Source organism: Myotis nattereri, assembly GCF_964212035.1.
Source record: "Myotis nattereri genome assembly, chromosome: 11".
Taxonomy (NCBI): Eukaryota; Metazoa; Chordata; class Mammalia; order Chiroptera; family Vespertilionidae; genus Myotis; species Myotis nattereri.
This window is the reverse complement of record NC_138086.1, coordinates 74,053,496-74,077,024: the sequence shown is the minus strand read 5'-3', so window position 1 is coordinate 74,077,024 and position 23,529 is coordinate 74,053,496. Positions and strand designations below refer to the sequence as shown.

Here is a 23,529-nt window from a genome sequence, read left to right as displayed (position 1 = left end):
CCTGTTCCATGCCTCTGTACCTTTGGACCTATTTTGTTTATCAGTTTATTAAGTTTACTAGAGCTCTGGTGCATGAATTCGTGCACAGGTGGGTCCCTCAGCCTGGCCAGCGATCAGGGTCGATCAGGGTCAATCAGGGCTGGTTGGCTGGGGGGAGGGACCACAGGAGGTTGCATGGCCATGGGAGGTTGGCTGTGGGAGTGCACTGACCATCAGGGGGAAGCTCCTGCATTGAGCATCTGCCCCCTGGGAGTCAGTGTGCATCATAGCAACTGGTCGTTCAGTCCTTCGGTTGCTTAGGCAATTTTATATTTATAAGTTAGAGTCCACATATAAGTGAGATTATGTGATATTTGTCTTTCTCTGACTGCCTTATTTCACTCAACATAATACCCTCCAGGTCCATCCATGTTGTCACAAAGGATAAGAAATCCTTCCTTTTTACAACTGCATTGTATTCCATTGTGTACTAGTAAATATTCCACTGCTTTTTTATTCCTCATCTACTGATGGGCACTTGGGCTGTTTCCATTTCTTAGCTATTGTAAATAATGCTGCTATGAACATAGGGGTGCACATATTCTTTCTGATTGGTGTTTTGAAGTTCTTAGGATATATTCCTAGAAGTGGGATCACTGGGTCAAAGAATAGTTCTATATTTTATTTTTTTTTTAGTAAATTTCATATTGTTTTCCATAGTAACTACACTAATCTACATTCCCATCAGCAGTGTACTAGGGTTTCTTTTTCTCCACATCGTCACCAGCACTTGTTGTTTGTTGATTTATTGATGGTAGCCATTCTGACAGATGTGAGGTGATAGCTCTCTGATGATTACTGATTGAGCATTTTTTTCATATGTTTCTTGGCCAACTGTATGTCTTCTATGGAGAAGTGCCTATTCAGGTCCTGTGCCATTTTTAAATTGGGTTATTTGTCTTCCTTTTGTTGAGCTGTATTAGTACTTAATATATTTTATAAATTAGCCCCTTATCAGATATGTCATTGGCAAATATGTTCTCCCATACAGTGGGATCCCTTTTCATTTTGATGATGATTTCTTTTGCTGTGCAAAAGCTTTTTAGTTTGATGCAGTCTCATTTGTTTATTTTTTCCTTTGTTTCTCTTGCCCAAGGAGATGTATTAGTGAAAATTCTAATATAAAAGATGTCTGAGATTTTGCTGCCTATGTTTTCTTCTAGGATTGTTATGATTTCCCGACTTACATTTAAGTATTTTATTCAACTTGAGCTTATCCTTGTGGGTGTTGTAAACGGTGATCTAGTATCATTTTTTTTTGCATGTACCTGTCCAATTTTCCCAACGCCATTTACTCAAGAGACTGTCTTTACTCCAGTGTATGATCTTGCCTACTTTGTCAAATATTAATTGGCCATGATGGTGTAGGTCGATTCTGTTCCGGTCCATTGATCTAAATGCCCATTCTTATGCCAGTACTAGGCTGTCTTGATTACAATTGCTTTGTAGTATAGTTTGATATCTGGTATTTTGATACCTACAACTTTGTTCTTCTTTCTTAAGATTAATATAGCTATTCAAGGTCTTTTTTGATTCCATACAAATTTTTGGAATATTTGTTCTAGATCTGTGAAATATGCCATTGATGTTTTAATAAGAATTGTATTGAATCTACAGATTGCTTTAGGTAATATGGACATCTTAATGATGTTTAATTTTTCCAATCCATAAACATGATATATTCTTCCATTTGTTTGTATCTTCCTATATTTCTTTTTTCAATGTCTTGCCATTTTTTGTTGATGTTTTGTAAAATTTTTCATTGATTTTTTTTTTAAAAGAAAGAAGGGAGGGGAGAGAAAGAGAGAGAGAGAGAAACATCGATGTGAGAGCAAAACATCAATCAGAACCAGCAACCTTTTGGTGCATGGGACAATGCTCAACCAACTTTACCACACTGGTGAGGACAATGTCCTGTAGCTTTCTGAGTACAGGTGTTTTTACCTCCTTGGGTAACTATTCCAAGATATCTTATTTTTTTGTTGTTGCAATGGCAAATGGAATGGAATCTTTAGTTTCTGTTTCTGAGAGTTCATTATTTGTATATAAAAATGCCATCAATTTCTGCTACTTTGCTGAATTCATTTAACAATTATTTAAAAATACATATTTAGTTAATTAAAATTTAAAAATAATCCTATATAATAAAAGCCCTAAGGGTGAAATGACCATAATGACCACCAGGGGCCAGCAGCTCAACCTAGGACAGTGATGGCGAAACTTTTGAGCTCAGCATGTCAGCATTTTGAAAAACCCTAACTTAACTCTGGTGCCATGTCACATATTGAAATTTTTTGATATTTGCAACCATAGTAAAACAAAGACTTATATTTTTGATATTTTTTTATATATTTAAATGCCATTTACAAAGAAAAACCAACCAAAAAAATGAGTTCGCGTGTCACTTCTGACATGCATGCCATAGGTTCGCCATCACTGACCTAGGAGGGGTTGGAGGGGCGCAGTGAGGCCAGGAGGAGCATGCTTTGACTCAGGGATCCCAGGAACCACAAACCCAGAGCTTGCTTTCCAATAAAAATAAATAAATTGGAGAAAGAAAAAAAAAGCAGCTGACACTGCCACCCTGGGAAGAACGGCTCCAGGAGGGAAAGGCCTCCCCAGGCCCCGCCTGGCCTGGCTGACATGCTGCAGGCTCGCAGGGACTCAGGCAAGTGGTGGATGGCAGCTGCTACTTCTGCGAGGGCTAGGCCGAAGCTCAAGCAAGTGGCGGATGGTGGCTGCTGCTACTGCGAGGGCTGGACCGAGGCTCAGGAAGCCGTGGTGGCCGGCAGTGGCAGCAGCAGCGGGGTGATGGGTCGTCGCCTTCCCCTGATCAGCCAGTCGCCTCCCACGGAAGGAGGCCAGACTGCGGCTCTAAGGGCCTAAGCTGTCAGTAGGACATCCCCTGAGGGCTCCTGGACTGTGAGAGGGGGCAGGCTGGGCTGAGAGACACCCCCACCCAGTGCATGAATTTTTGTGCACCAGGCCTCTAGTATAACATAATATATAAATAATAAGTAATTAATGATCTTAAAATAGCTAAAGTGATTCTTTAAAAATAATGCTAACCATGGCATTGCCTACCATTGCACAACACGCTTAACCATTGCATAATAAATACTTTCATGGAAATTTTTTGGGTATAACTTTATTGTGTCCATCGAGTCAAAAAGATTTGTTCTCCGCCATATGTCAGTGCAATAGGCAGACTAATAACCCCTCAAAGATATCCACATCCCAACCACAGAACCTGTGAATGTGTTACTTTACATTGCAAAAGGGGCTTTCCAAGTGTGATTAAGCCGAGAAGTTTGAGAGGGGAAGATTTTCCTGAACCATGTGAGTGGGCCCAATGGAATCATAAGGGTCCATATGAGAGAAAAAGAAAGGCAACATAATCATTTCCAAAGTGACATACTGAAAGAAAGACTCAACTAACCAGCACTGGCTTTAAAGAGAGAAGCTGGCCATAAGGCAAGGACTATCAGTTTCTAGAACAGTGATGGCAAACCTATGACATGCGTGTCAGAGGTGACACGCGAACTCATTTTTTTGGTTGATTTTTCTTTGTTAAATGGCATTTAAATATATTAAAAATATATCAGAAACATAAGTCTTTGTTTTACTATGGTTGCAAATATCAAAAAATTTCAATATGTGGCACGGCACCAGAGTTAAGTTGGGGTTTTTCAAAATGCTGACACGCCAAGCTCAAAAGGTTCGCCATCACTGTTCTAGAAGCTGGAAAAGGCAAAGAAATGTATTTTCCCCTAGAGCCTCTAATAGGAAACATATTTAATTTAGCCCAGGGAAACCAATTTTAGATTTCAGATCTACAGAATCATAGGATAATAAATTTGCATTATTTTAAACTATTCTGTAGAAAAATGTTTTAGCAATTATAGACAACTAATATAATCAGATACCATATTAGGTTATAAAAATACTAAGATATCCTCTTGCCTTTAAGTTCATAGTGCTTAAAATGAGAAAATAGATACATACAATTCTTGAAATGAATAATAAATGTCAATAAAATAGATATTAAATAGATATTCTGAGTCTTGGCTTTCAGTAAAGATGGCAGCGCAAGTAAATGTGGTACATCCTCCCACAACTACATCAAAACGTCAACTACACTACAAAACAACCATCGTTCATAACTGCCTAAAATACAGCTGAACAGCAGTCCTACTACTAAGGATATAAAAGGGAAACCACATCCAAACTGATGGGAGGGGTGGAGACACAGAAAGGGCTGGTCCCAGGCCCATGGTTGGCAGATAAAAATCAGGAATGATATTTCTGGGCTGTGGAGATCACCCCTGAGGAGCCAAGGATCCCAGACCCACAGCACGCCACCCAGTGGGTAGTTCCAGTGCCAGGGAGAGAATAAGAGAGAGAAAGTCCTTGAGATGAGATGCTTAAATTAGTAATTTAATCAGTGCTTCCCGATCTTAAAGACTCAGCAACAATAAATTCACATATACCCCATGTAAACGTGGAACAAGTGAAAGCGTTTTGTTTCTATCCTGACCACCTCCAGTTTTACTTTTATCATATTTTCTATAATCTTTCACCTATATTCTTCAGTGCATGACAATTCGAGGTACTTTAAATCCTTTAGTGACTCTTGCAACAAAATTATTTCCTTTGGAGTGGCATCTTGTTTTAGAAGCAAAATTTTAGACATTATACCTGCCAATCTGTATGAAAATGTGTCCCTTTTTAACTTCCATGTCCTTTCTCCTGCATCTAAATTGCAGCAGTAAACATCTTCTTCGGGGACTCTGCAATGGCAGGTGCGTGTCCTACTAAATTATAAGAGAAAAATGAGTTGAGTTAAATTATCTGGGATACTGTGCCCACACACCAGAAGCATTACAGCAGCGAGAGCTGAGATGGAGTGGCAAATTCCTCATCTCAAATTTGGTTTGTCCAGGCAAATAGTTCATTCTGCTCTTCCTCCTACTCAGCAAATAACCTAAAAGAGTCCTAGTTGTTTAAGTTTTGTAACATTTTCTTTAAAATATAATGGGCAATATTTTACCAAATTCCTTTTGTACCCATTATTTCCTTTAACCTCATGATAACTTTAGAAATCAGTATCAGCATTTCACAACTCACGAAGCTGAGGTACACAGGGGTAGATGTACTAAAAATTACAGGATTGAAACACAGATGTTCTCACCCACATTTCCTCTGAACTATAAAAGTCCCTAGAAAGCTTAATAGCCACAAGAATTTTTTCAATCTGTCTCACTTTTAACCTTTCTAATTATACTCAATGCTATATGTTGAACGTTATGGATATTTTAATATTATAAAGATATTGTAAATATTGTATATTTTAGTATTTTGTTTCTATTCCACATGTCTAGGAAACTTGCTAAATATGAATTGGGTGTCAACCCTTACTTTGACTTTTATTTTTTCTTCTAGTTCAACAGAAAAATTCCATATTATCTCTTTTTTATTTTTCCTTCTGTCTGTAATAATTAAGCCACTTTCCCTTTGTTTATCTCATAGTATTCCACTTTAAAATTAGAAGCTATTCAGCTTCCTCTATTTAAGACTAGTCCAAATTCCAAAGCATCATATAGAATAACAGAGTCACATGCTATTGGTGACTTGTCATTTACTCAATACCGAGAATAAATAAGTGGTTGAATGAGTTTTTCAACAAAGTTGAAGTTTATTGGGCACTTTTATAAATTATCCTAATTCACAGAATGTCATGGCAATGTTGGTTCCCCTTCTAGAAGGAAAATCCTCTTGAATTATTAAGCAAATATAAGCTTTGTTTGTTTGCTATAAGCTAATAAAACGTATCAATAGCCTGTCTTATCTTTTATGAATTGACCCCATTACAATACTTTTTAAAATCTACTTACTCTTCTGTCCATTTATTTTATAGATTTAATTCAGACATATGCTGTCAGGATTTTCTAAACCTACTCCTATTCTTTTTTTCTTATTTTATTTGTTTTCTTTATTGCTTAAGGTATTACATATGTGTCCTTATCACCCCATTGCCTACCACCAGCACCCCCCTCCCCAATCAAGCCCTCAACCCCTGTTGTCTGTGTCCATTGGTTAGGCTTATATGCATGCATACAAGTTCTTTGGTTGATCTCGCCCCCTTACCCACACCTTCCCCTACCTTCCCTCTGAGGTCTGATCGATGCTTCTCTGTCTCTGGATCTGTTTTTGTTCATCAGTTTATGTTGCTCATTATATTCCATAAATGAGTGAGATCATGTGATATTTATCTTTCTCCAACTGGCTTATTTCGCTTAGCATAATGCTCTCCCCTATTCCTATTCTTAGCTCAAAGAATTTTTTGCATCTATTATAGCATCTAGCAACATCTCTTTTACAGTATTGTTTCATTGCATTTTAAATTATTTATTTTTTAAATAATTTAAGACAGAGAAGAGTTGAAAAATAGTTACAAAGAGTTTTTATGCACTCTTTACCTATTTCCCCTAATCCTAACCTGTTATGTAACCATGGTACAATTGTCAAAACTAAGAATGTAATATTAGTGCAATGCTATTAACTAAACCACAGACTTTACTTGGATTTCACCAACTTTTCCACTAATATCCTTTTTCTATACCTGGATCTAATTCAGGATTACTGAAGAACAAGAAGAATTGTGATTATATATAATGATCCAAATAACAAAAATATCATTTGAATTACAACTCAATGAACATAAATATCCATTTGTTCATACTGATATAACAAATGATTAAACAAATAATCGGGGTTAAGGGATAAGTCTTTTTTACAGAAGTATTAAAAAATGTAGAAGGAATGAAATAAGTAGAAAATTACCATAGACTATCACAGTAGTAATTGCTGTAGACAAAATCCACTAGTGAAGACTTAAACAGGTGGGTGAATGTCTAATGAAAACAGGATATTTGTAATATAGCGCCATCTTCCATGTAATGTAGTTTGAGAATTCCTAACCCAAATTCATTTGAAAAACAAGTTTACCAACTAGAATACATTATTTCTGTGTACTAATTTGTGTCTTTAGCTTACAGTAGCCAATAAAAATAAACATTTCCAAAAGTTAGTTAGGTCAGTTCCTTTCTTACCTATTCTTTTCAGTATAGTATGCCATTCATTTGTCACAGATAGTACCTTGGGGTTTCTTGACATCTTGGATGATTTTTTCTTAATTTACATATTCTTTACAGTTGTATGGGTTTTGACAAATGCATTAAGTTCTCTATTCACTGCCACAGTATCATACAGAACAGATTAATCACCCCCAAAATTCTCTTGTGCTGCCCCTTTATATTCAATCTCTACCCACACTCTTAAACACTATCAACTACTCATCTGTCTCTAACTATATTTCTGCATCTACTGGAATATTATACAATTATATATTTATGTAATTAAATTATGTAATATGCAGCCTTTTTTTCCCTGATTTATTTCACATAGTAAAATGCAGTTAAAATTTACCTAGTGTGTATGGAGGGGAGGGGCTGGTCGGAAGGGTGTTCCAAGAGGTATTTGGAGACTTCCAGAATGATAACATGAGGAGCTCCACAAATCCAGTCCTTGGTGAAACAACCATTGCTGGTGAAAATTATTATTAAAAACAACTATTTAAAGTTTCTTTAAGTTATCCTCAAGGCACACGGCAAAGGAATAAATATTTAATAAATCTCAAAAAGAACATCAAAAGTCTGTGGCCCTTGAGCCACAACCCACTCCCTCCACAAACCCCCTCCTTTCAGCGCCTCTGAGATCAGCAGGATAGAAGCCCTATTCCAAGTGGGTACATCCAAGTACACAGAGCTCCCAATCCACCCAGCTCCCAGCCAAGCACTAAAGTATATCTCCAGAAGGTGCAGGTCCACGGCAAACCTCATTTCTGCCCCAGTCTCAGCTCACTATTGTAGAGTCTCTATTTCAGGAAAGAACTATTAGAGGTCTGTCTCCTTCCACACAACTCCAACTCACAGAACAGACGCACTACCCAGGTAGGATAGGCCAAAAATATTGAGATCCCAGTTCCTTTGTCCCAGCTTGCTCATAGAACAGAGGTCCTATACTAGAAAAGGCAAAACACAAAGGTCTGCCTGGCTGGGGTAGCTCAGTGGTTGAGCATCAACCTGTGAACCAGGAGGCCATGGTTGGATTCCCAGTTGGGACACACGCCCGGGTTGTGGGCTCAATCCCCAGTGTAGGGTGTGCAGGAGGCAGCTGATCAATGATTCTCTCTCATCATTGATGTTTCTATCCCTCTCTTCCTTCCTCTCTCTGAAATCAATAAAGATTTAAAGAAAAAAAAAACACGTATTAAAAACACAAAGGCCAGAAGCTACCCCTCCCCCCAGTGCCTTGCTCAGAAAGCAGGGGTGTCACTCTGAGAGAAGTCACTACTGTCCCTGCCTACAGCTCCAGAGCAGTCCCTCAGAGATGTAGCCCAGAGAGAGAAAGAGAAAATAATAACAGAAATTTCAAGAGTTACCCTCAAAGGAACTGACTATATTTGGAAAGAGTATGAAGAAGATCATGACTAAGGATGCTCTCAAAAGCAATGGAGATTTGGAAACTTTCTGGTGGCAATTAATAAAAAAGCAAAAAAAAAAAAAAAAGTAAACTGGAGGCTCAGGGGAAAGACAGTTAAGTAGGCCCCTTCCCCATCCTGGTTTCAGAATAAACCACAAAGACTGGCCTTAAAATCTATCCCTGCAAAGCGGGACCAATGTCGTCATTCAAACTGTGGAGCTATTTATGCTAAAAATAAATAAAAATAAATAAACAAACAAACAAATTAATTAATAAAAATAACCTGTCAACTAATGGAAACTAACAACAGGATGTTATATCAACAGAGGCAGACAATTTCACAGAGAGATAAAGAAAATTAAGAGTCTGCTAAAACCAAGGTAGTCCTAAAATGACTACACATGTCTGAAGCTACACCCTCTGTATGGATACATTAGATGCTTCAACCCGTGAATGTATTGGTAGGGGCTGCAGAGAGGGTGATACTTCACTAAATCCTTCCAAATATAAAATTAACCAAAAGAAATACAATATTTGTACACCAAAAACTACAAAATACTTTTGAAATAAAGAAGAGTAAATAAGTGGAAAGACATAACCTCCTCATGAATCAAGAGATGGGATCAAATTAATGGTTGCTACGGATTAGGAATGGGTTAGTGGTAGATGTGACTACAAGGAGTGGCATAAGGAGGATAGATTTTTGTGGTTATGGAACAGTTCTGCATCTTGATTGTGGTTGTGGTAACATGAATCTATACATTAGTGTAACACAATGGGATAGAACTATATATACACATTGTACCAATATCAGATTCCTGGTTTTGCTATTATACAATTTTATGTAAGATGCAATCACTGAAGAAAACTGAGTGAGGAATTCATAGGTCCTCTCTGTACCATCTTTGTAACTAATTATTAATCTAATAATTTCAACATAAAAAGCTTTAAAATATTATTGGTGGTATATGTTGATAATAGGTGAGGCTATGCATGTGTAGGGGTTATGGGCATATGGGAACTCTTTGTACCTTGTTGATTTTGCTGTGAACCTAAAATTGCACCAAAAAAGAAAATCTTTCTGGGGGGAAAAAGTTGATACTCTAAGTAGGTTGACATTACCTTTAGACTAGGCTTCACAGTACCAAAATGGAGCCACCACAGCTCAGTTTGTTGTCTGAGACCTGAAGATTCAGAATTCACTCATAATCTATTTCACAAGTGCCAGCTGTGTTCAGAATGGTGTCTTAGGGACAGGAGAGAAAGAATCACAGTACTTGGTTGGCTCGAAGCAAATTTGAGATTAATTAATAATCACAGATACCAAATTATTTCTTAGCAAGGAGAGCAAATTATTTCTTGCCAAAAAGTCTAGAATATGTTATATCCATTTGCCAGGGTATCTTTTTATGATATTAAGGAACTTACAGAGGGTCAAGTCAATAATTAGAACATTGTTAAAATGGCAGAGCCCAAATAACAGTCAGGTCTGTTCAACTATAAAGACCATATTAATAGCCATAACACTTCATTCCTTGGGGAATCGCCTAAATATCCCTAAATCTATCCTAGGCCTATGCTATCAAAATCCCTGATACTGGAACTCTGGGATCCATGATTTGGAAAAGTTCCCTAGGTGACTTTAGTGCACATCCTGTTTGAGAAAATTTCCTGATGATATAGAAGAGCTTACAGCAACTATTGACACTACTGTGTAACACTAAGAAATTGGAGAGCATCTGAAACCAATTTTGAAAATTTAACCATTTTTCATAAAAGTTAAATGAGACATATCTATTTTGCAAAAATGAGAATCTGTAGAGAAGTATTTCCAAGAGTAACTGCATTCTGGTAACATTTTAATTACATTTTATAAATTAGCAAAAATCTGTTTGGTAAAGAAAAAAATGAATTTAAATTATCTTTCATTTAAATTCTTGACAAGGGATCAACTACAATTGTGAGGAGAAGATCGGAACACTTGATTGAGTGTGAGGCTGTCTTATTGTTCCTCCGGCATCAGAAATAAAACCTCAGCTGGCATGCAGAAATATCAATAATAGCTCAGGCTTCACACTACTCAGGGTTTCATGTCCCTAAAACAGCAAAGGGAGAATTATAATCAATGAATTTGAATTGTGAGAAAACAAAAGCAATGGCATATAAGAATCCTCTGATTTTTTTTTTGTAAGCATTGTTTTAAATTATGGAACCCTGAAATTTAACATTTTATTTTGCGTGTTCTATAGAGGACTGCCCCATTGCCACTTTACACTTTTTTCTTTTTATCGGGAAACGCTTTATTTTAATTAAAAAAGTAAATAAACCCCCAATATATATAAAGCATTTAAAAGTGTATTAGTGTAAATATATTAACGTAAATGTTCAAAATTACAACATTCGCTTACCCCACAAGCAATATAAAAATTAGGGTTTTAAATTTGTAGTTAGTTATTTATTAACTTCTTAAGTCAATTTATTTTTATATTTTGTTTCCAATTACTTATTTGCATAAATAAGTACCTATAAAGTATATAAACTTTTTGAGCACTTCAACTAACAACTATTTCAGACTTCTCTTCAAGAAAAATGATCTAATTTTTAAAAAATAGTAAGAAACTTTTCTTTAAAATAGATACATTTGAGTTCAGATACTACAGAGCAACAAGTGTACCCTATACATCTCCCACTGAATGAGGCTATAGAACCTAGACAGAATACCTGGAGCAGCTACTCAAGAATTCAAAACTAAATAGCAACAAGTGGATTAGTGAAGAACAGAATTCAAATGCCACCATATAAGTGTTAAATTTACCTTTTTTTAAAAAAAAAATGCTATATCCCTAGTCTGAACTTACATAGAAAACCAAGAAGTGTGTTTTTGCCCCTCCACCCCCAAGTTCCCATTTGTTGAAACTGGGTCCTCCAGCATGATGGCATTTGGAGGTGCAGTCTGAGAGAAGTGACCAGAACCTGAGGGCAAAGCCTTCATGAATGGTATTTACACCCTTATAAAAGAGACCTCTTAGAAGTCCCTTACCCCTTCTACCATGAGAGGACAGAGCAAAATAAATGGCCACCAATGAACCAGAAAATGGGCCTTCTTCATCACACACTGAATCTGCCAGTACCTTGATCTTGGATTTTCCCAGCCTCCAGAAATTTGACCAATACATTTCTGTTGTTTATTAGCCACCCAGTCTATAGTATTTTTGTTATAGCAGCCCGAACGAACTAAGACAGATGCAGGCAGAGAAAGCGCCAGAAGCAAGGAATGAGAAAGAGAATGCATAACACTCAAAGAGAGTGTGGACATATCCCCCACCCTGATTTCCTGGAAAGGGGAGAGGGGTCAGAAGTTGAATGGATCACCAATGCCCAATAATCTCTGACAAACACTGACTTAATAGTAAGCTACTCAGACCCAAGCGAAATGCTTCAGAAGCTATACTGAAAAATAAAACCACAGTTATCCCTGAAAGTCAGGACAATAGTGTGCAGATACAACATTGTGTTCCTTCAGAAGCAATCACAGGGGGAATCCCCATGCTAATAGTCTCTGGCTGAAAGTAGGGGGAAATAAACTCCCTGTACTGTGATAGCAGCCTCCCAGTCACACTCACCCTACTATGAAGAACAAAAATCTAGCTGGCTAAGAGCAACCTTTGAACAATAAGTGGCTGATGCCAACCCAAGAGTGACCCCTAAGTTAAAGATAAAAATAAGTGGAAATATTCTGAGCTGGGACAGCAGAGGCTATACATTACAGGGAAAATAGACTTCACAGGATTGGTGCAGCCAAGTCCCTGATGTTTGACTTAGTAAGCAGAAAGTAAAACAACTCCTGGGTCTAAACAACTCCTGGATCTAAAATTTCTAGACATCAACAAAAAATTATGAGACATGCAAAGAAATAGTCAAGTGTGTCCAATAAATAGAAAGAAAAAGCTGGCAATAGAAACTGCCTTTGAAGAGGCCCAGATGGTGAACTTAGAAGAAAAGACTTCAAAGCAGCTATCATAAATACATTCAAAGAACAAAAGGAAACCATGCTTAAAGAATTAAAAGAAGATATGAGGACAATGTCTCATCAAAGAGATAATATCAACAAAGAGATAGAAATATTCAAATTATTAAGAGGAACCAAATGAAAATTCTGTTACTGTACTAAAAGTACAGTAACTGAAATGAAAAATTGACTAGAGAGGCACAGCCATATATTTGAACTGAAAGAACCAGAAATTCAAAGATAGATAATAGAGATTATGCAAGCCTAGAACAGAGAAAAAAATGAAGAAAAATGAACAGTCTCAGAGAAATGTGAGACACTATTAAGCATACCAACATACAAATAATAGGAGTACCAGAAAGAGATATGAGGAAGGGATGAAAATATTTTTTAAATGGCTGAAAGCTTTGCAAATTTCATGAAAGCATTCATCTACACATCTAAGAAACTCAACGAACTCTAAGTAGGATAAATGTAAAGAGATGCACACATACCCAGACACACCATACTCAATGTTTAAAGACAAAGAGGAAATACTGAAAGGAACAAAATAAAAATTAATCAGTAAGATTAATATTTAACATTTCATCACACACCATGAAAGTCAGAAGGCAGTGGAGCAACATATTCAAAATGCTGAAAGTAAAAAACTACCAAACTACCAAATATTATATCCAGCAAAACTATCTTTCACAAATGAAGCTAAAGTGCTAAACTAAAGATAAACCAAAGCAGATCATTTGTTAAGTAGCAGACTTACATTTGAATGAATACGAAAGAAAATTCTTTAGGCTGAAAATGATACCATAAAGCACTGCAAATCCACACACAGAATACAGAAAGAATATCAATAATATAATTATGTAGGCGATTATTTTTTTAAAGTATAATTGCATACTTCTCCTTTCTTGACTGATTTAAAAAGTTATAGCAATAAAGTATATATATATATATAAGTGTACTCTTGGGCCTATCACATATAGAAATAGCCTATTTTTGTCAATAATAGCACAGGGATGTAGATAAAGCAAAAAGCTCAACTGGAATAAGGAAAGGACATCAGATCCAACTCAGTTCTATAACCCAAAGCCATAGGAAGAAATTAAGAAAAGACAGCATAAATAAAATTAATATAAAAAAATTCATAAATATAGGCTGGCTCTCATTTCTTCTATCAGCTTCCTGGAATATTTAATATTATATAACATCATATAGAGTAATAATTATAATAGTGAATTGCTGAGTTCACAATATACATAGATGTTTCATATCTATATACACAAAAAAGGAACTATATAGGAGCAAAGTTTTCATATTTCACTGTAACAAAGTTTTCATATTTCAGTCAGTATGCAACTGAAGTCAATTCTGATAAATTAAGTTGTATATTACAAGCCTAAGAGAAACTAGTAAGTAAATAACTAAAAAAAGAGAGAGAGATACTTTAGATTCAAACATGCAAGTAGGTTAAAAATAAAAGGATAGAAAAAGATGTATAATGCAAACAGCAACCATGACAGAGAAGGGGGCAGCTATACTAATATCAAAAAATACATATTGATATATTTTAAAATATATATTAAAACAAAAAAGTTACTAGAAGTAAAAAGGGACATTTCATGATGATAATAGGGACAATCTATCAGGAATATATAACGATAAGCATATATGCACATAACAACAGAGCTCAAACTACATGAAGCAAAACTGATTGAAAGGAGAGATAGAGAATTCAACATAAGTTGCAGGCCTCAATACCCAACTTTCAGAAATGGGTATTATGATCAGTTAGTAGATCAACAAGGAAATTCAAGAGTTAACAATGGAATACACAAATAAGATCTAACAGGCATCTATGAAATATGCCAAAAAATGTACATTCTTCTGAAGAATACCTGGAACATTCAGCAGAATAGATCTTGTGTTAGGCCATAACACAAGTATAAATAAATATGAAGAAGCTTAAATTATGCAAAGTATTTTTTTTATTTTACAAATAAAATCAACATTTAAAAATTTAATAAATATATACAAGTGTGGAAGTAAGACACTCCTATATAATCAAAGTTCTGAAATTAACCCTTACATTAATGGTCAAATGATTTTTATCATAAAGTACCAAGAAAATTCAATGGGAAAAGAATAGTCTTCTCAATAAATGATGCTGGGACAACTGGATATATCCACATGCAAAATAATAGGTGGGACTCTCCACCTCACACCATGCCCAAAGATGCACAAATGAACTCAAAATGGATCACACACCTGAATGTAAGTCAAATTATAAAACTTATCAAATAAATTATAAGTGAAAATATTCATATTCTTAAATTTGTCAGTGGTTTCTTTGTATGAATCTAAAGTACAAGAGACAAATATAAAAAAGATGAATTGCAAATTCCGGGTCCACTTTTACCTGCTGAGTTCTCAAAGAACAGAATTCCATTCCAAGGTCCCTTTAGACTATGACTATGCCATTTTGTATCTATTCCTCCTTCATTGTTAATCATTTTAGAAAAGTTCTTAAAATATAAAATGTGCTCAGTCCCTGACAATCTTATTCATGTTCAGTACTACTAAAATGTTTTATGTATATAAGTAACTACAAAAATAATAAAAAGTGTTTTCATTAGAATAACTCATTTTAAATTTCCACTTAAGAAACCATTTAAGTTATGAGAATATTTTTAAATATATGTTTATTGGTTTCAGAGAGGAAAAGAGAAGGAGAGAGAGATAGAAACATCAATTATGAGAGAGAATCATTGACTGGTTACCCCCCTGCACGCCCCCTGCTGGGGATTGAGCCTGCAACCGGGGCGTGTGCCCTGACCGGAAATTGAACCTGGGACCCTTCAGTCTGCAAGCCAGCACTCTATAAACTGAGCCAAAGCAGCTAGGGCAAGCTATGAGACTATTTTGACCATTTTTCCTAATTAAAAAGGTGGTATATGATTGTTTTTTTAAAAAAACTATACTTATTTTTACAAAACTGAAATTATATTAAATATAATTTTGTGTGATGCTTTGTTCCATTTTTATGAATCAACACTTTGATGTCATTCCTCAAAAAGATGATAAAGGCAATATATTGTTCCACTGTATTAAGAACTTTCAAATTACTTAATCTACATTTCAGTTTAAAAATAGGCAAATAACTTAAATAGACATTTACTTAAAAAAAAAACAAAAAAAAACCTTCAGATGTTCCCAGGTCAACAAATACATAGAAAAGTGCTTGACATCACTAATCACCAGGGAAATGCAAATCAAAACCACAATGAGATATCACCTCACACCTGCCGGGATGTCTATTACCAAAAAGATCAGACAAGTGCTGGCGAGGATGCGGAGAAAGGAAACCCTGTGCTGCTGGTGGGGATGAACCTGATACAGAACTATGGAAAATGGCATGAGGTTCCGATTTTTACTTCCCTGAGGTTACACTTTCCTGGTTTTCACTTTTTACCTATAAAAAAATACATTAGGTCTTTGGTTTGAAAGTTCACGACTTAGGAAAAGTCAATGATCATACTTTGTATCTCCACTCTGAAATATTTTGAAAATGTTAGGAAAATATGAGATGTCTATGTTGTGTTTGAGGATTAAGCTGTGTTTTAAAGAAAGAAATAGACAGATACAGAGAAACACTTTATAAAAACAAACAAACAAAAAATACAAACAAAATTTTCAGATGTTCCCAGGTCAAAAATAATTTTAAAAATCACTGAATAGTAAAAGTTGAAACCCTCCATTAAATTCCTCTTAATCATTGAGAAGGAACTTATTACTAGTACATTAAAGTAATTACAATAAGTATTTAAAAGGATAAAGAGTTCTTTGGTAAGTTAAAAGTCTTTTTGTCAGATTTTAAGCTTTTGTTAATTCATTTCATGCTGTTTTATGCCTACTATTTCTCCCTTTCTACCTTGAACTGGACTAGGCATCCTCCTTGAATATTTAATAGCTTCGTCTTTGTGCTTTTGATGGAGTCTTTATGTAAACTATATGATAGGTCTTCAGTTACTATTTGCTGAATGAATAGAAGAATGAATGAATGAAAAAATGAATAAGTGATTATGGTTTCCTTTGTCCTGAACCATGCCCTTTATGTTTTTATGAAAAGATGAAAAGGGAAGGAGGCTTTTCTTTAATTTAACATAAATTCTAAAAACTTATTTCCATCAATGTCATTCAAGAAATGCTCAAGGCATTCCAGTTGGATATATAAATATCTAAATACATATACATATAGGTATGTGTATATAGATCATAGTTCAAAGAAATTAGTATATCCAAATTTCTTAGATATATGAAAAAATGAACATAGAATAACAACAATTTTATGTGACATTTCAATGAGTTTCCTCTTACATAGTAACACATAAGATGTTTTTGTTTTGTTTTTCTTGTTAATCCCCATCTGAGAATATTTTTCCCATTGATTTTTAGAGAGAGTGGAAGGGAGGGAGGAGTAGAAAGAAAGATAGTGAGGGGGAGACATCAATGTGAGAGAGACACATCAATTGGTTGCCTCCCACTCATGCCTCAACCAAGGCCAGGGATCGAGCCTACAACCCATATACATGCCCTTGACCAAGAATCGAACCCATGACCCTTCAGTGTGGGCTGATGCTCTAATCACTTAGTGGCACTGACTAGGGCCACATGCTGTTTTGCATTTAGATTCTTCTCAACTCAGCCAAGTAAAATTAAATATTATTGCCTAATACCTTATATCCTATCTAATAATAGACAAAGATTGAAATTGACCATGCCTTCGCTACGCCTCCCATTGGCTAATCAGCAAGATATGCAAATTAACTGCCAACAAAGATGGCGGTTAATTTGCATATGTAAAGCAGCGGCGCGAAGACTGAAGGTGGCTCCGGCCGCCGGAGCCACGAGAGGCTTGAAGGCACCTCCGGCCGGAGCGAAGGCCTGGGTCCCGAGTGCAGGAGAAAAACTGGTGCCGGCAGCCAGGGGAAGGGAAGGCCTTTTGCACGAATCTTTTCGTGCAACAGGCCTCTAGTTTTAACATAAAATTGAAGCATAAAATTTCAATTTTTATTTCATTTAATCACTGAAGTCTAACATAGATTGTTTCTTCAAAATTGAAAATATTATACCCAGGTATCATAAAACAGACATATGTAATGATTCTGAACTTATTCATCATTTAAAATGTATCATGTGTATTCAGAGATAAACATAAAATGTATTTTGTATCTCCTTTGTCTACTTGCAAATACTGTTTTACCCTAGGTCTTCATCAACTGCTTTCCAGTTGCAGAGAGAGCACTGCATGTATGCACTTCCCAGCAGCACGGAGACAAGGATACAATTTTGTTTATAACCCTCCCAGGGCTATGCAACTGCATTTTAGTAAATATCAACTAATGTCTATGAAATGGTAATCTTTAAAAAACACCAGTTGTGTGTGTGTGTGTGTGTGTGTGTGTGTGTTAGAAAAAGCTTGACAAATAGGTCTATGTTTTGGGGTGCTTAAGGCACATATATTGAAGGATTTTTTTCCAGATGCTCAGATATTTTGCCAAAATGTGCTAAAACAAAATCACTTAGGGGATATGAGCTAGCCTAGAGATTAATAAAACCTCCAACTTCACAAGCTTCCACAAATTATTATGTAAAAAGAACAGATAATTTTAAACTATCAAATATTTCAATACTTCCCTCTGTTTGTTTCTATGACATATTTATCCCATACAAAAGATTTGCTAAAGGAGTTGTCATGGCCTTCTGGGACAGAAAGAATAAGGTTTCTGTAGAAAATGTTAAATTCATTCTGATGGTGATGCGGGTTGTTGGGGGATGGCGCGCTGCCACGGGGTGGGGTTTTGTTTTGGTTCCTTTTAGAGCCTGCAGGTGTTTGGCACTCGTTAAAGTCAGGGCCAGCTGTGATGTTTCAGTTCTGAGAGTTCCCTCCCAATAGTTCTCCGAAGTGATGCTGCAGGGTGATGTCTTACACCTGATGTGTTCAACGTGTGTGGTACAAGCGGGAAGGCTCTGCTAAGTAACACCAGCTTTGTGACACCCTTTGCCCGACCAGAGGTCACCGTATCAAGGAAAGATAATATGAATCAGAGGTTCAGTTATATATATATATATATATATATATATATATATATATATATATATTAATTGAGCAGTTCATTCAAAGATAGTAATACACTAGAATCGCCAAACATACAGTCTTAAGCAAAATACAGAAAGCAAGATAACACATTCTCTTTAGATTGTCATGGTTGATACTGATGCTTTTAAACCCTCTCAGTGGTGAAATCCATACCTATTTTTGCAGGAATTTGAATATTTTCTATTAAAAGCTGCATTTTCTTTTTAAGTTTATTTGGGTTGGAAAACCTCAAACCACAATGTATTTCATGCACATGTTCCCAAGGGTACATTAAATGGGACCATACTGAGGTCATCTAATAAGTTTTTTAAGCTTTTTAAGAATTCCTTTAATGTACTGCACAATCTTGGCCTGATTAAAAAAAATATTTTAAGAAAGCACTTGGAAAAACAACTATTAAAATCTATATGCAGATAATCTATATTACTTATAATAATAAAAGCATAATATGCTAATTAGACCAGAGAGCCAAATGACCTTCCAGACATCATTCCAGACGTCCTTCTAGATCAGGGGTGGGCAAACCTTTTGACTCGAGGGCCACAATGGGTTCTTAAACTGGACCAGAGGGCCGGAACAAAAGCATGGATGGAGTGTTTGTGTGAACTAATATAAATTCAAAGTAAACATCATTACATAAAAGGGTACGGTCTTTTTTTTTTTTAGTTTTATTCATTCCAAACGGGCTGGATCCGGCCCGCGGGCCGTAGTTTGCCCACGGCTGTTCTAGATGAAGACATGGTGGCGGGGAGGTTAGGGGCAATCAGGCAGGCAGGAGAGCAGTTATGGGCGATCAGGCAGGCAGGCAAGTGGTTAGGGGCAATCGAGCAGGCAGGCAGAGTGGTTAGGGATGATCAGGCAGGCAGAGTGGTTAGGGGTGATCAGGCAGGCAGGCAGGCAAGTGGTTAGGAGCCAGTGGTCCCAGATTGTGAGAGGGAGGTCTGACTGCTGGTTTAGACCCAATCCCTGCAGAAGGACATCCCCTGAGGGGTCCCAGATTGCAAGAGGGTGCAAGCTGAGCTGAGGGACTTTCCCCGCCTCCATGCAAAAATTTAGTGCACCAGGCCTCTAGTACTTCTATAATGCAAATGGTTTTCCACAATTTATCACTGAGGGACAAGAAAACAACAAAACTACCACTAGTAAAAAGGTTTTGGATCAAAAATTATCAGTAAATATAGGCCAACTCCCTGACCCCCTCCCATAGTATTCCCGATTAACTCATCAGTGGATACCTATAGCATCAATTTAACTGTGCAAAGTTCTGAGGCCTATAATCAGAGATAGAGGGTAGAGAACCTTGCATCTATCAAAGAAAAAAAAGTCATCTGCTGCTTAGGTAAAGTAAAAAAAAAAAAAAAGATTTCTCCAAACACTAGACAATAATGAAATTATTTAGGTTAGAAATAGTTTCTGCCATCCTGTAAATTTTTGTTGCCAACATGATGAAATTGTAAACCACAGATGAAATGTAAATGGTCTACTTGATAAGTACAGCCACAGAAAATGCTCTCCTATTTGGTGATGCTTCAAAACCTTTTTGTGGGGTTTTTCTTTGGGGGGGGGGCGGTTAAACATACCCCCTTTCACCTCATCAAAGTCCCACGTTCTGCACCATGTTCCAGGCCTTGTACTTCACCCAAGTCGGTTTTCAGTGGAACCAGCAGCTGCACTGGCACAGCACACACTGAGCGCTGGGCCCCAGGCGCCAGCAGCGCCGCCCCACACCTGAACAGAAGTGGCCGGCTGCACGCACCCAGGGCCAAGAAACTCCACAGCTCCTCAGGGGGAAAACAAGGGAGGACACCTTAAACGGAAATTATACTTTCACGGGAAGTGAAAAATAAAAGGATTTTCAGTCATCAGAAACGGTGAGGGGTTGAGAACTTCTTGGCATAGAGTTTGCTGATGTTTTTTTTTTTTTTTAAGGATGTTAGTTGGAGCTTAATTTGAAGCTAATGATCTCCAACTCCTCAGGTACACTGGGTGTGCCTCTACCCATCAAACAAAAGTGTAAGTAAAAGAAAGTGTTTTTTCACAAAAAACTAACCACAAAGGGCACCATCAAACCCAGAGCTCCTCCCGTTCCTTAAGCATTTACCTCTGGCAGTCCCTACTATGTGTCCTTACTCAACACGATCTCATTTACCATTTACAACAATATAAAGGAGGGATCCCATTTCACCACTTTCCAGTCGAGGAGGCTGAAACCTAGAGAGTTTATAAAACTGCCCATCAATTTTAACTCCATGGTCTTCACCATTACGTTATGCTTAGTCCCTGAGCTTTTCAACCAAAGGCTTTTCAGCCAGGCCCATAGACAGAGCTTGTCAGTCACTGGATCATTTGGAAAAATCGATACTTTGCAGAGAATCAACTCATTCATTCGCTGACTCATGCATCAACAAATATTTATTGAGTATTTGCTAGTGAAGTCCATTTTGAATTTATTTTTCAGAAAGGAAGAAAATTACCAAACTCATACTGAATATCTTGAGCCTAGTACATTAACAACAATAAAGGTTTCTTGAATAAACTATCAAAATAGTTACTTGTAGATGCCCTATTTAAATTTGTGTAAAATCAGTTATTTTACACAAAATTAAAAAAAAACTCTCTGATTTTTTTCACAGTCTACATTCCTTCACAATTCAAAATTATATGCACTTCTTTCTAAATGAGCCAAATATCCAAGCACAGGGGAAAGACAGTGCCCTTGCCTCTTGTGCAAAAAAGTCCTACTTACAATTGCCATAGTTGCCTTTGATTACTTTTTAAATGTAATAATACTACATTGCTCTCTAGTCTTACTAAAAATCCAGATAAATTTTATACATACATTTTAGCATTTAAATTCCACAGAATAAAATTATATATGAGACCAACTCTACTTTTGCAACTAGAGTAAAATTATCAACAACTATCACTGTATGCTTAAGAATTTTTGAGGTTAGGACTGTAGCAATTAGAATCTATTTTTTGGTGTGTAAGAAGGCAGTTTTCAGAGCCTTTGGGGGTAGAAGCAAAAGTTGGTATCCTAGCTTAGATAATTTCAACCTTCTCTATTTAGGAACTGAGCTAAGTACTGGAAATATACCATAGACCAACAATAGAAATTTCTTGAAGGTCCAAAAGAGTTGAAATAATTAAACTTGGGAATGAAAATTCTAATTATCCTCTATTCAATTTGAACCAGCCCATAAAGTGAACAATTTGAAGGTGACGGGGGTATCCTTTTTCATCAAAGCCTAAAAAATAGGTAATGTTAGAATATATCTAATGATTTTTTATGGTGACATTCTTTACTTTAATGACTTTACCCCTGATTAAATACAAGTGGAGCAACAAAACTGCTGAAAAGCTCTCAGGAATTATCTCTAGAGAAATGTGCCCTCCAAATGAGTTAAATGTAAAGCCCTACACAGCTTTGTATCAGTTTTAAGCAGAAAAGTAACAATAAAAAACAACCATCCCCCTTCCCTACTCCCAACTACCCCCCCCTTCCCCGTCCCAGTACAGCATAAAGCCAAAGATTAGCCTTTTAGTCAAAGTTATGAAGTAAGAAGATGGGGTGTCTGGTCTACTACTCCCAGAGTGTGTATATGCTACCTCACCACAAGGAATCACAAGGAATTAATTTGCTGATGTGGTAGGGACCCTTTCACATAAACGCAGTGAGTATCAAGTGGGCTCCCTCACTTCAAATACTTATTGACCAAGCCTTGCCGTACTCACAATCTTGGCTGAAAAATAGCACGAGCAGAATTCCTGATTTCATTCACTTTTTTTCTTCAGTAAATATTGTAAACATTGAATTAAATCATTACATTTTCATATATATATATATATATATATATATATATATATATATATATATACATATATATATATATATATATATATATATATATTCATGTAAGATAAAGGTACCAAAGTAAAGGGTTAGGTCAGTTTTCAACAAAGTTCTATTAGCTTAAAATGTCTATTCCATTTTCAACAATTCATTTCAAGATCTGTCACTATATAAATCAAAAGGATTTTTAAAACTCTAGAAATTCAAAACTTTGAAAACTGACAAGATATAGAAATAATCACAGTGAAACCTTCCCAGAGAAATGAAGTTCTTCTAGCTTTTGGGATTAATATATGAATCTCAGAAATGATAAATCGCTTGCCATGATATTGATTAAAATAAAAACATTATTTTGACACTATCTAAAAATAACCAGGTAAACAATATTATAGAAGAACTGTGGTTTTTTTTTTCAGTTGACCCTTTTCCCTGGGCCCCACTAAGGAGCCTGTATCAAGGTAGAGCACAAATCTCTATTCAAGGACAATTTATTCTTCATGAATAACACACATTAATCAAAGCATATAAAAGCCTCTCATTTGCGGAATTAACTATGCCTTGCTTTGTACACTTTAAGAGAGCCATATTACGAGAAATACGCTGTAACTGTGAAAGTTCTCATATTTCTTTTTACAGAGGATGTTTTCTGAATGTCTGACCCCAACCTCTCAGTGGTCTATATTTCTATTTTTCAGAGGGGAAAAAATGTCCTGACCTTGGAAATTTTATTTAGTGGCGGCTGAAGAAATATGTTAGATCTGGTAAACATAAAATTATGATTGTAGACAGCCCATTTTAAATTCTAATTATTTCTATTTCATACCCATAGTTTAACATAACAGTAAAATATCCAGTTATATGATTAAAGTGTATTACTAATGACTAATTTATATTTATATGAATCAATCTGGATAGAAAACAAAAGCA

At 36.2% G+C, this 23,529-nt stretch overlaps 1 protein-coding gene across 3 annotated transcripts in view; it reads right to left on the bottom strand.

Moving 5' to 3' along the window:
- Window positions 1–23,529, bottom strand: part of SUGCT (succinyl-CoA:glutarate-CoA transferase) — a 554,158-nt gene that overhangs the window by 286,923 nt on the left and 243,706 nt on the right. The window contains exon 13 of one of the 3 annotated variants that reach the window (XM_081101833.1): window positions 10,415–10,679. The exons of the other annotated variants lie outside the window; for them this stretch is intronic. Coding sequence (XP_080957959.1) covers window positions 10,617–10,679 — 63 coding nt within the window. The 3' untranslated portion in view covers window positions 10,415–10,616. Of the gene's footprint in view, window positions 1–10,414; window positions 10,680–23,529 lie in introns of those variants that run through there. 3 annotated transcript variants of the gene reach the window in all.